Below are 13,528 nucleotides of genomic sequence, written 5' to 3' on the forward strand. Positions count from 1 at the left end.
ATATCATTTCTATTGTAAGTTTGTAAAAATCAAAATGAGTTCCAACAAGCTTGGCTAAACAAATCTATTAATTTGTCCGGATCCGTTTTACATCACTGCTGAAACCAAAGCTTAGCACATGCCTCTTTTTTAGTTAGTCAAACTTTGTAGTTTGTACGAAACTTGTACATCTATAATCTGTGAGCTGTGATAATCAATCTAAACTATAATTACCCTATAATCAAGACATGCGTCATGGCACGTGGTTGGATTTTGAATGAGTTGAACTTAAAATGGTGAATATCATAGGAGCAAATCACGGCAACCAATTAATGGAGAGTCATGACTCATGACTCATGTGGTGTGGGTGTGTAACAAACAAATTAAGAACTAGCTAGTTGGAAAAGCGAGTCAGAACTTTGGAAAAAAAAAAACACAGACAGACCGACACATTGCCCGCCTAATTTGGTGGCCATTTAACATGGGGCTTCTTATCTTCTTATTTGCCTCCATCTTTCTTTCAAACTTTAGCATATAAATATTGTCCCACCCTATGCCTTTTATTTTTAAAATCTCCCACTCACTTACTTAAAGCCTTCTTTTTCTTGGTCTATTTAAAACACTTTCTAGCTGCTTCTTCCACCGCAAAACAAAACAATATGGCTTTGTTTCTGTCTTTTTGTTTTGTGTTTTTCTTCTCTCTGTGCAACGGTTCTGCTTCTGCAGCTATACCTCTACATCTTGATGGTAATCAGCGCTAACTCTTTTTCACTTGTTCATATTGTACGACATTTATGCATGTAAGCAGAAATTTTTGCCCCCTCAAAGGGAAACGAATCAAAGATATAGCATAACTTTTCTCTCTTTGTTTATTTTCACTTTGCATTGCAATTAATTAGTTTAGTACATAAACATTTTTCACAACATTTCAAGGGCCTATTTGGCAACGGTACTCAAATACAAAACTACACATTTATACAATATTACACATATTTTCACATACTTTTTCACTTATACGTGTATCAAAAACACTCAAACAGTATCAATTAATGATAAAAATGATATTCTCAAAAGGGAGTTTATACATAGACATGGTGTGCCATGCATAATGAATATGTAATAGTGTTTTCTATATTATTAGTTGTTTCCTTCGTTCTCATATTTGTGTGTATTGCTGTTTAGACCTCCTCCCAAATGGGGACTTCGAAGAATCACCAGCAAAATCAAACCTGAAGAAGACAGTGATAATAGGGAAATACTCTCTCCCAAAATGGGAAATCAACGGCTTGGTGGAGTACGTGTCAGGTGGCCCCCAGCCAGGTGGTTTCTTCTTTGCCATTCCTCGTGGGGTCCACGCGGTGAGACTAGGCAATGAGGCCTCCATCTCACAGAATGTGACAGTTAATCCAGGCTCAATCTACTCTCTCACATTTGGGGCTACAAGGACCTGTGCTCAGGACGAGGTTCTAAGGATCTCGGTCCCTAGTTACTCGGCAAACCTTTCTATTCAAACCCTTTATAGTAGCGATGGGGGTGACACTTATGCTTGGGCTTTCATGGCTACCTCTAAGGTTGTTAAGGTCACATTTCACAACCCTGGGATTCAGGAGGACCCCACTTGTGGACCCCTCTTGGATGCTATTGCAATCAAGGAGCTGTTGCCTCTCAAGTATTCCAAAGGCACGTTTCCTAATTCCTTCATCTTTGGGTTGGGTTGGTCTGATTGCTTTGACATTATGATTCTTGCTTTTACTTTTTGGTGGGCTTAAATTTCTTTACCTTTGAACTTTTGATTTGCTCAGCATATGTTTTATAATGTGGACACATTTTAGGCCCAAAACAATTCATGAATCATCATACTTTTTCATCACTCTTTTTTCTTTTATCCATTAGATGAAGGTTAACAGGTTGTCCCCCTTTTCAAATCAAAACTAGGGTAGTTTCCAAATAAGTATGCCATCTAAAACAAAATGAAATTTAGTGCTAACCAAAGATGTAGAAAAAAGAAATAAATCTTAGCTTCCTCCCATGGTGGAAGTTAAGCTCACTCCCAACCTCCAAAGGGAGAGCTGATGAATCAAACCAGGGCTCATCCTTTTTGGGGAGTCAGAGGCCTCACTAGCCTGAGGTCTTTGTCTCTTTGATAAGAAACAAATCATAGCTAATTCTTTAAGAAATACATGCAGTCCTCAAATGGTCATGCAATGGTACAGCCTTAAAATTTTGGTAATCTATTAGGATATTTATTTTCTTTAATAAGTGAGTTTTAGTTAAACTAGTAACCTCCACTTTATGAGACGTGATCAAAGTTTAATTTTAACTTGGATAATTTGTGTTCTCCATGCAGGTAACCTAGTAAAAAATAGTGACTTTGAAATTGGCCCCCATGTGTTCAAGAACTTCTCAACTGGAATCCTCCTCCCTCCCAAGCAACTAGACCTAATTTCACCACTTCCCGGCTGGATCATTGAGTCCCTCAAACCAGTGAAGTACATTGACAAGAAGCACTTCTTCGTACCCTCAGGACTCGCTGCAATTGAATTGGTTGCAGGGAGAGAAAGTGCCATTGCCCAAATCATTAGAACAGTTCCCAACAAGTTCTACAACCTCACATTCACCATTGGAGATGCAAAGAATGCCTGCCATGGCTCTATGATGGTAGAAGCCTTTGCTGCTAAGGAAACTCTTAAAGTTCCATATGAATCGCAAGCAAAGGGTGGGTTTAAAACTGCAAGTTTCAAGTTCCAAGCAATTTCCGCCAGGACAAGGATAACATTTTTCAGTGCCTACTATCACACAAGGCTTCATGACTACGGTCATATGTGTGGCCCTATCTTGGATAATGTTAGGGTATTTCCTGTCTATTAGCTGCTAGTATAGTAATTGTTCATCAACAATACGGGGGGTTTTGGAATAAATTTGTAACCGCAAAATGTTTCACCTTTCTTAATGTTTAGAAAGGTCATCTGAGCTCATATATAGTTTTTTTTATCTTCATGGTTTGATTTGAACTTCTCTTAAAATCTGACCGACAGGTTATAATACTATGCTCAGAGTTCTAAAGCTTGTCTTTATTTTCATAAAAAAGATACTATAGTTTATTATTCTTCCTATCTATCTTCCCTTCTCCTCTTTGTTTGGTCAGTCAAAAGATGCACTTTATTATATGTAACCCCAATTGCATAGGTACGACATTGCATATGAATGACATTTGCAGTAAAATTTGAATTTTGGTGCGTTTGAAACTGCATTAGATCAACAATGTTATGTAATATTGGCATGAAAAAAACAAAAAGAAAAGCCCCTTCTGAATCGACATGGAATGAGAATAGTAATATATCAGTAGAAACTCAGTTACACGTAGAGGTTTATGGATATTGAGAATAAGAAGCACAACAATAATTCCAAAAGAGCAAGGAGGTTGGACGACCTGGGATTCGCCGGCTGAGGACCTGTAAAAAGGAAACGACCTAGGCTAAAGACCAACTAGTATTGGTACAGGTACTGGGAGGCACTCTGACAATTAACTGAATTAAGTACACAAAGGAAAATTTGAAAAGAGCGTGGTACAGAATTAGGCAAAATACAATGGTACTAATGTTGAGACTCTAATTCAAAGAGATATAGTAAACTTAAAAAATAAATAAAAAGGGAATTGAAATGATTTTTTGGGTTAAAGCTGTAATTTGAAAGATTTGGCATGAATTTGGGGAAAGAATCAAAGACAATTTTTCATTGTGTGGACAATCACGAACAAGTCAACTCTATTACTATTTGGCAATAGCCAATTAACATCTCTTAAGTGTTTTAAGTCAAAACATCTTCACATCCCCTTCCAGTCTTCCCCACCCTAATTATCAAAAGAAAAAAAAAATTAAAAATTGCTACAGTTTCAAGTGAAAACTAAAAATAAAAAAGGACATGGGGCTTAAGCTTAAGGCTAAAGACAATTGGGAGCAAATAGACCTAGCAATTGAATCGGGTCAGATTAATAGAGTTTGGGTCGAAAACGGGTTAATCCAAACTTGATTAACCCATATACAGGTCAGGTTACAAGTTGATTTATATTTTTTCACATGCAAAATAATAATAAATGAACAAAAAAAAAAAATACTAAATGGCAAAAAATAACAAAATACTCAAAATTAAAGTTAAATAGTGCATACACTCTTAAGTTGACACAATTGAAAGTTAACTAATGATATCATCTTTACGAAAGTTAGGTGATTTGCGGTTAAGTGTGCCTAAACCACGATGTTTTGGTGTTTATAAATTTCTTACATTAAAAAAAATATTATTTTAAAAAATGAACAATAAAGGCTCATAACTTTGGTGGTATTCTCTCAGACAATAGCGACGCATTCCTTCAATTCTTGTCATCTCATATGATAAGGGTAATTTTAAAAGTTTGATAAACTCATAAGGCAAAGCCGACAGTACTAATAAACTCGTCGACCTTACTTGTACATTTATAAACATAAACAATGATATCATCAAGCCGACAGTTCCACCTCAAGGCCGATAGTTGTACCTTGAGGTCAATGACACATGAATATGACGACCTGAATGCATAGACGAGATAAGAAGTTGACGGAAGGAAGCTGAAGAGGATAAGTAAACCTTTGACAAGTCTGACATGGCCTTTCTTGGCCCCACGCATGAGTATATAAAGAAACATCTTATGCTCCATGGTTAACCCTAATTAAAGGGATTCCTAGAAGGAAAGGATCCTGCAAGATGCACGTATTAATAAAGGTATTCCCTATAAGGGAATGTCCTCTATGCTAAGGAACGGATGTCAACCCTATACTACTATAAAAATCTCAAAACCCTCACACACCAAGATAAGTATAATTTACTCCAGCTCTAGCACTATAGAGTTGTGAAAGCTCTCTAACTTGACTTTTAGAAGGTATTTGACTGGTACCACACCGGTACTCTCTATAAGGTCTTCTTTGTTTTTGTTTTGTAGGTATTATTTAGAGCATGTGAGGACTGTGCAACTTACTGACGATTTTTGGCATCATCATCATATATAGACTTTGTTATGCTTTGAGACATTGAAAGAGATGTTGGCTTATTTGCAATATATGAAACTAACAAATGATAAGGATCTTATGAGTTTTATAGTATAAATTTGGGGTTTAGTCCAATGTTCTAAGTATTTTATGATTTTTGTCACACCAAAGAATATAGAAATATTGTTTCAATCTAAGCTAGGGGTGTGCAAAATATCCGCTTAACCCACCGACCCGTCCAATCCGCAACCGACCCGCCCGCCATGTGCGGGTCATTAAGTTAGGTGGTTTGGGTTGGGTGGGTTAGATCCCCAAAATTGCGGATTGGATTGGGTTACGGATTGAAAAATTGCCAACCCGCTATAACCCGACCCGCCCGCTTAATTAATAATTTTACATACATAAAAAATATATATATATTAGTTGAAATTGTTAAGTATTTAAAGTTAATCAATTCACCTAATAAATTTTTACAGCTAATCAATCATCAATTCCCTAAACAAAACCGGCCTTCAAAAAATTCCTTAAATTAAAATCTAAAAAGTCAATATTGAAACCCTAAACATCTACCTACCACCCACCCCATTTACTTCAGCCGTATATACATTATATTTATACTATTTATATGCTCTAAGTCTCACTTTTTATTCTCACTGCCTACACCTTCAGTTCAGCCACTGTTTTCCCCTTTTCTTCTTTAACCTTTTTGAAACCTATTTTATATCCTTTCAATTCTTCACCACAGCACAAAGGTAATTGCTTATTTGCTTTCTTGTCTTGTCTTGTTTAGTTTTTGTGTCTTTCTTATTTCAGTTTCCATCATTTGATTAATTTATATAATATAAAAAGTGTTAGTATATTACATGTAAAGCCATTCTATTTCTGGTAGAGGCAATTCATTGTATATTCAAGTATCTATTGTTCATTGTATATTCAAGTTAACATGTTATATTGTTATATATTAAATATTCTTACGGTTCATCTTATTCTTTGTCTTTGTCTAATTTTTTTAATAGGTGATGGAGGGTGAAACATCTAGTGCCCACAATGAAAAACCCAATGACAAAACCGAGTCTCCAACCACAAGTAATACCAATGCACTTCCTCCTAAGCTCCTAAAAAGAAAAAATCTGAAGTTTGGGATCACTTTTCAATGATGGGTGATTGTGATCCTAATAACCCTAGAGCAGCATGTAATTACTGTGGTAAAGACTATGGATGTCGTGGGAAAAGGGATGGGACTAGTAATTTATGGAATCATCTTTATAATCAATGCCCCACGTCCCCTTATAAGGTCGTAGACAAAAAACAAAAGACACTTTGTTTTCTTAAAAAAGAAGAAGGGCAATCTACTCTTAAAGCAGTGGGGTTTAGTGAAAAAATTGCTAGGAATGCCCTAGCAAAGATGATAATTGTTGATGAGTTACCTTTTAGGCATGTAGAGAAGGAAGGCTTTAAGTTTTTTGTTGAGGTTTTGGAACCTAGGTTCACTATCCCTTGTCGCACCACTGTTGCTCGTGATTGTATGAATCTTTATTATGAAGAGAAGAAAAAATTGAAAAAAGCATTTCAAAAGCAACGAGTATGCCTAACCACTGACACTTGGACATCAATTCAAAATCTTAACTATATGTGTCTTACTGCTCATTGGATTGATAATGATTGGAACTTGCATAAAAGAATCTTAAATTTTTGTATTGTTCCTAATCACAAGGGTGTCACAATTGGTAAGCATATTGAGAAGTGCTTACAAGAGTGGGGGATAGATAGGATATTTACAATCACACTTGATAATGCAAGTTCAAATGATACTGCCATACAATATCTGAAAAGAAAAACTAAGGATTGGAAGACCACCATTTTGGATAATGAGTTTTTGCATATGAGGTGTTGTGCACATATTGTTAATCTTATTGTGTGTGAGGGCTTAAAAGATCAAAATGAATCAATTGTTAAGATTAGAAATGCAGTGAGATATGTTAGGTCTTCTCCATCTAGGCTTCAAACTTTTAAGAATTGTGTAGAGCGCGAAAAAATTCCTAGTAAAAGTCTAGTATGCCTAGATCTTCCAACTAGGTGGAATTCAACCTATATGATGTTAGAGGCAGCTGTGAAGTTCCAAAATGCTTTTGAGCGGCTACAAGAGGAAGACTCACAATTTGACTCATATTTCAATGATGATGATAATGATGAGAATGAGGTTGGGGTTGAGGATGATAATGGGAGAGGAAAAGGGAGGGGGAGAAAGAATATTGGGCCTCCTAATGTGCTTGATTGGGGAAAGGCTAGAATCTTTGTGCAATTTCTAAAAACTTTTTATAAGGTGACTTTGCGATTTTCAGGCTCTTTATTTGTCACATCTAATGCATTTTTCCATGAACTTGTGTTAGTGCAATCTAAATTGTTGACTTTAAGTAGAAGTGAGGATAATATGTTAAAGAATATGGCTGCTAGCATGAGAAAGAAATATGACAAATATTGGGAGAATATTAAAAATATCAATTTTTTGTTGTATGTTGCTGTTGTGCTAGACCCTCGTTATAAATTGAGATATATCATGTTTTCCTTTAAACAAGTTTATGAGAAATCCAAGGCAGAAGAACTAACAGCAATGGTGGAGGCAAAATTAAAAAAATTATATGAGCACTATCTTCAGAAGGATACTAGTGCTAATGTTGCAAAACCTAGTGTAAGTCAAACTTTTGAAGTGATGGATGTTGATGATGAGGAGGAAGATGATAGCAAGTCATTTGCCTTTCAATATAAGAAACACTTGGAGGAGGCAGAAAGTTTGGAGAATAAATCTGAAGTGGATAGGTTTCTAACAGAAAATTGTGAGGGTCTAGGCAATGCTGAATTTGATATTTTGGCATGGTGGAAGCTTAATAGCCACAAGTATCAAATTCTCTCTCAAATAGCACGAGATGTCTTGGCTGTTCCAGTCTCCACAGTGGCCTCTGAGTTAGCCTTTAGTACTGGTGGACGTGTACTTGATCCATTTCGAAGTTCTCTAACTCCAAAGATGGTGGAGGCTCTTATTTGTGGACAGAATTGGTTGCGGTCTTCACCAATTCCAATCAACCTTCGAGAGGCTATGGATGACATAGAAAAATATGAAGAAATTGAGTCAGGTAACATTTTTTTTTAATTATTTGTTGAAGTTGGTTCATGGATGCTTCAATTTAGTTAGTTTTGATTAATTGCAGTAACATGTTTATTATATGTAATATTTTTATTTCAGAATTTGCTGCTTTAAATATAAAAGATGTGGAGAATTGATTTAGTTGATTTTGAGGAACTTTGCTTAGGCAGGTAACATCCATTCTCTATCTTCATTTGCTTATGTGCAATTTTCATTATCTTATATAGATAACAGTAACATTCCTAATTTTATCTTATGTTGTGGATGATTGATTAGGTTGCTACTTGCTTTGAAGGAGTTCAACTTAATTTTTGGAGTGGTACCAAGCTTGAAGTTGATTGATGAAGTCTATTTTGTTAAGAACTTTTGTTAGAATTGAGTTTATTTTCAGTAGGTTTAATTTGATTACATTATGACTTTTGAGACCATGCATACCATTTTGAGGTTTATTTGTTATGTTGGTATGTTATTATTTTGAATCCTTGATGTGACTTTGGGAATGTTAAGACTTTGAGTTCGTTGATTTAATTCTACTATTTTTAATTTCCTAAGTTGTAAGGCAAAGCCTACTTTTGCTAGAGATGATATATCTCTTTTTCATTGACTCTATGTTTGTGTTGGAATTGAGATTATTCAATGAAATCTACCTTTAGTTTTTTGTGTGCATTAGTTATATTTTGAGATTATCAATAACAAATTGTAGTTTGTGATAATTAAAAAAAAAAAAAAAAAAACATTGTTAATGCCAAAACGCCTAACTCGCTGAGTTGAAACCGCCAAAATTGTAACCAATCCGCCGGATTTAGACTTTGGGGTTGGTGCGGATTGGAATTTTTCCAACCCGCTAGTGGCGGATTGGATAGAAATATTGGCCTTTACCTGCCCAATCCAACCCACGCACACCCCTAATCTAAGCTACCCAAAAAAAAAAAAAAAATCTAAGCTACTTGATAGTTGACACTCTCAAAATTTTGTAAGCTCAATTTATTTGAATCTTCTTACCGTGTGGTCAAACTAAAAAGAAAACTTTGTGAAGGCGCTATTTGATTCAACGTAATTATTGCCTTGAAAGGTTGAATTCATATTGGGAGTGATTTGCTAACATGATTCTAATAAAAAATAAAAATAATGTTAAAAAAGGGTCGGATGGAATGACTTGACCTTAAGAAAAACGAGTTCGGTCACGGATTAACATGTTTTTACTCCGGATAAAAATCTTTGATTCGGATAAGTGTGTTTTGTTTGGATTCAAGCCGGTTACGGGTTTGGGTCCAATTTAGTGAGGTCCAGGGGAGGAGCATAAACCAATGACAATGAGACAGAAGAGGAAAACTCCAGGTAGTTGAATTTGATGCGTTTGACTCGCATTGAAAAGGAAAGCAGTGTCTATCTCAAAACTCAAAATCCAATGTGAGTAAGACTAAGATGTAACTAAAATGCTGTCTACTCATGTCATGTCACGGTCTATAGTATTCAGTCTTTTGTTTGTTGATAAATGAATATGAATATGATAGAATAGATCAGTGTGTTGTGTTTCCAGATGTCAAAGTCTGGAGCACTGGATCTTGCTTCTGGGGTTGGCGGGAAGCTTCAGAAGAAGCAAGTGCTTTCAACTGTTCAAAGGTACCTACCTTTCCTTGTTGAGAACGCTTATGCTCTATTTTTGGTTTTTATACCGAGAGTGAGAGTACTTTTCTTGCTTTTTGGAATGTCAAATTTGCTTGGTAGCGTTCTCAAAAGCAGTGGTGAATGTAAGTGCCTCCAAATATTATTGTTTTTTGAAGCACCTATAATAGTTTAGCCTCCTGTTGGTTTTGAATTCATTCAACTCTCAGACAATGATTACTTCATCTGGGTCTGTCTTCAAAAAAGTACAGTGCATAATGTACAATCCTTTTTGTATGAGTAAAATCATAAGTGGGATTATATAAATCTTTCACAGCGCAAAATGTACCTTCCTTTTTAATTTCTTGTTTCTTTTTGTAAGAACAAAAGTGCTGGGTTTATTTATCAAAAAGAGTAAAAGAAGTGGCGTTGTAACAAAATAATTTTACCAATTTGTGTTATGTCAGATGGAACATATGGACTAATTCTTCAGGGATTGCTAAAAAATGATACTTTTGAGCCACACCCATGTTGAAGAATTTGGTGGTCTGAGCATAATGCACACAATATGCTTCCATTTTGCTGGTATAATTGTTTTGTGATAAAAAATAAAAAAAAAATTTGGTGTGGAATTCAGATATGAGAAGTATCACGTACATCATGGAGGGGATGAGGAAGAGAGAAAAGCTAACTACACGGACATGGGAAGAAAACTTTCTTTATTTGATGCTGGTTGAGCTTCTTTTTATTTATTTATTTAATATTAATTAGACTAACCATCTCAGAGATTTATATTTTAATATATTCTAGTGCATATATTGATGTTGACATGAAACAAGTAAAGATTATTCCAGTATATATTGTGATGTTGTGGTTGGCTATTTACAATCAAATGATTGTGGATACTTGTTAAATGATTATATATAAAATTTCATTCCTTCATTTCCATCCCAACTTTTTGTCTCAAACATCTGGTATTGTCATTAGTGGTAAGTGCTTATTATGAACCCATCCAATGGAGATGTACTTTGAAAGACAAGCCATATGCTTCATTATCCCTTATGTAGCTGTTTGCAAACTGCAAGAAAATAATACTATTGATGAAAATGATATGTATACTGTTAAATTTTGTTTTCTCTTTCCATTTTTCTTCTTGGGGAATAAAAAGTGGCCTTATAGGTTTAAGGCTTGTTTGATCATTTGAATGTGAAATTGATAAGTTCTTTGATAATGCCTGCATATGCTCTTATCATCCATTTATGCATCCATGCACTGGATTTAGGCTTCAGTTTTTGTTTCTTCTACATAAAATGCATAAAGATGAGGAGACTACCAGGATCTTCCTTTTAATCCTCATTATGTAATCGTCACTGCTGATGTGTATTTATAAACAATTCTTAAAATGGTTCAGAATTTTAAACTTTTCAGATATCCGTCTATGGTGGAATACTATATTTCTAAGTTTCTGAATTTATAGTAGGTCATTTTTTGTCAGTTGGACAATATTGGGTGGATGTCATTGCCTCTTGTTAAATTTGAAACTATGGTGCACATATCGTCATTAATGATGCGTCTGCATTTCTGATCTGGTAATGATAAGTCATTTGATCAATTGTAATGCCCTTTCAATTCTAGGTTAACAAATACTATGATCTTGTGACAAGCTTTTATGAATATGGCTGGGGTGAATCTTTCCATTTTGCAGCTAGGTAAGGATGAATTATTGGCGTAAGTTTCCTTTGTCTTTTCTATCTCTATGCATACATGCAATTGCATATAACTACATAGTGAAGGTTGTTAAAAATAAATAGTGAGAATCTTATTTTGACAGATGGAAGGGAGAATCATTAAGAGAGAGTATCAAGCGACACGAGCACTTTGTTGCTCTGCAACTGGGTTTGAAGCCAGGACAGAAGGTTTCTTTCACTATCCTATTACTACAATTTAAAAAATAATATTATCTAAGATAACACAATTCTTTCCCATCCAATGCAAATTTGTTAATTGAGTAAATTTCTTGTCATTATCAGGTGCTGGATGTAGGATGTGGAATTGGTGGGCCCCTGAGAGAAATTGGTAGATTTAGGTAACTTTCTTGTCAAGTAATAAGGTTATAGAGAGTATGATTTTGGATAGGATAGCATGGTGGAAAAAAATACATATGACCAACTTTGATTGTTCTGTTGAGGATCCATAATCTACCCCACAGCTTTGGGACTAAGACTTTTTTGTTGATGATGATGATGATGGCTCTTGCATTTAATTATACATGGTACTGGATTGGAAACTCTTCATTTTAAAGATATAGTTAGAAATTCATCTGTTATACCAAGAAGAAAAAAGGGTAGTTTTATTTTTATTTTTTTTTATTTTTTGTGGTAATAGCATGTCCAATACGTTTCTTGTCCTGTCTATCTTTGTGTTTCCTGCTTTTACAAGATGTATTTGGTTATCTAGGTTTTGGTTATAAACATTGGTCTTGTGCAGGTTACTAATCAGAGGCATGATCTAATAACATTTAAAGCCTAAACTATTGCTTTTGTCATGAGATTGGACTTCTCATGACAAAGCACAATGCATATCTTCATCTTCTACATGCTTTTAACAAATTGACTACTCAATTGTCTAGTGTGGAAGCCAAGATTGGGGAGGAGGATTTAACCATTAAGCCTCATTGCCTTCAACCTTGCTTTTACCTTCATATGATACTGTAAGGAGACACGCAAGTTTGAATAGGTTACAACTGTTCTGTTAGAGACAAAAATTTCAAAACTCTCCATCGTTTTCAAGCAAAGTCTTTTAGTCCATGCATTTGATTAATAACCTCCACAGGAACTGTTCTCAGAATTTAATCCTCCAACATCACGTGTGTCCAGCCTTTGTTCCAGCTTGTCATCTATGCTTCATATAATTTGGTCATGCTTGGTCCATTCCATTCCCAACTCAGTCACGATTTCCTTCAAGGTTTCACCTTTTTTTTTTTTCGAACTCAGGTTGTCTTCAAGCTTCCACCTTGAATTTGAGTTTTTTTTTTTTTTGGGGGGGGGGGGGGGGATATTAGAGTTATGAAGGCCCAAGTTTGGTATATATTCTAGTCTAGGTTCATTATATCTAATCCTACCTGTAGTGCAAGTAAATTGATCTTAATATTACTTGGAGTACAAGCAAATTTATCATAATCCTACTTGTAGTGCAAGTATTGTAACCTTGGTTTGTATATAGAAGTCTAGGATTTAGCTTATTATAAATACGATCAAATTAGGTCATTGTAAAATGTAGAGCTTAATAGTAAAAATGTAACCATCAAGGGCTTTCCGCTGTGGATGTAAGCTCTAAGATTGAATCATGTTATCTTCTTTATATTTTCTCATATACTTTGTCGTGGTACTAGAGCTATGTCTTGCCTTTCCTAACATGGTATCAAAATTGTTTTAGCTTGTCAAATAGAAAGGGAAAAAAATACAGAGCTTGTTTAAACAACATTCATTCCTAAACCCCTTGTTTTCTACCAACCTAACTTCTAAATCTAATGTATCTGTTACAAACCCAGGGGTAGAACTTACCCCTAAAAACCAGCTTGCAAGGGAGAGTACCCAGAGCTTATAATTACATGGTTAAGCTACACTTAATCATGTGGGATATTAAGATCATAACATACCACCACGCTTCGCAGTTGACATCCACGACGGCTCGCTCTAATGACATTGACCCAATGGTAGCCCTTTCTCTTTTTGGTGGCTCTATCAGTAATTTTAATCTAGCCTCTAGGTTGCCCTCAAGATCA

General features: G+C 35.3%; 2 protein-coding genes across 2 annotated transcripts in view; both read left to right on the plus strand.

Annotated features, from left to right (window-relative positions):
- The first annotated feature begins 409 nt into the window (after positions 1–409).
- On the plus strand, positions 410–2,976 carry LOC112027939 (protein TEEBE). Its single transcript, XM_024060581.2, has 3 exons — positions 410–726; positions 1,162–1,659; positions 2,327–2,976. The coding sequence occupies exons 1-3, from the start codon at positions 639–641 to the stop codon at positions 2,845–2,847; spliced, it is 1,107 nt and encodes a 368-aa protein (XP_023916349.1). The 5' UTR covers positions 410–638; the 3' UTR covers positions 2,848–2,976.
- A 6,615-nt stretch (positions 2,977–9,591) lies between these two features.
- Positions 9,592–13,528, plus strand: part of LOC112027940 (cycloartenol-C-24-methyltransferase) — a 7,174-nt gene continuing 3,237 nt past the window's right edge. Inside the window, 5 exon segments of the mRNA XM_065762875.1 lie at positions 9,592–9,762; positions 10,382–10,447; positions 11,379–11,453; positions 11,576–11,660; positions 11,775–11,830. Coding sequence (XP_065618947.1) covers positions 9,680–9,762; positions 10,382–10,447; positions 11,379–11,453; positions 11,576–11,660; positions 11,775–11,830 — 365 coding nt within the window. The 5' untranslated portion in view covers positions 9,592–9,679.

The sequence above is a fragment of the Quercus suber genome, unplaced genomic scaffold (genome assembly GCF_002906115.3).
Source record: "Quercus suber isolate HL8 unplaced genomic scaffold, Cork oak 2.0 scaffold_477, whole genome shotgun sequence".
NCBI lineage: Eukaryota > Viridiplantae > Streptophyta > Magnoliopsida > Fagales > Fagaceae > Quercus > Quercus suber.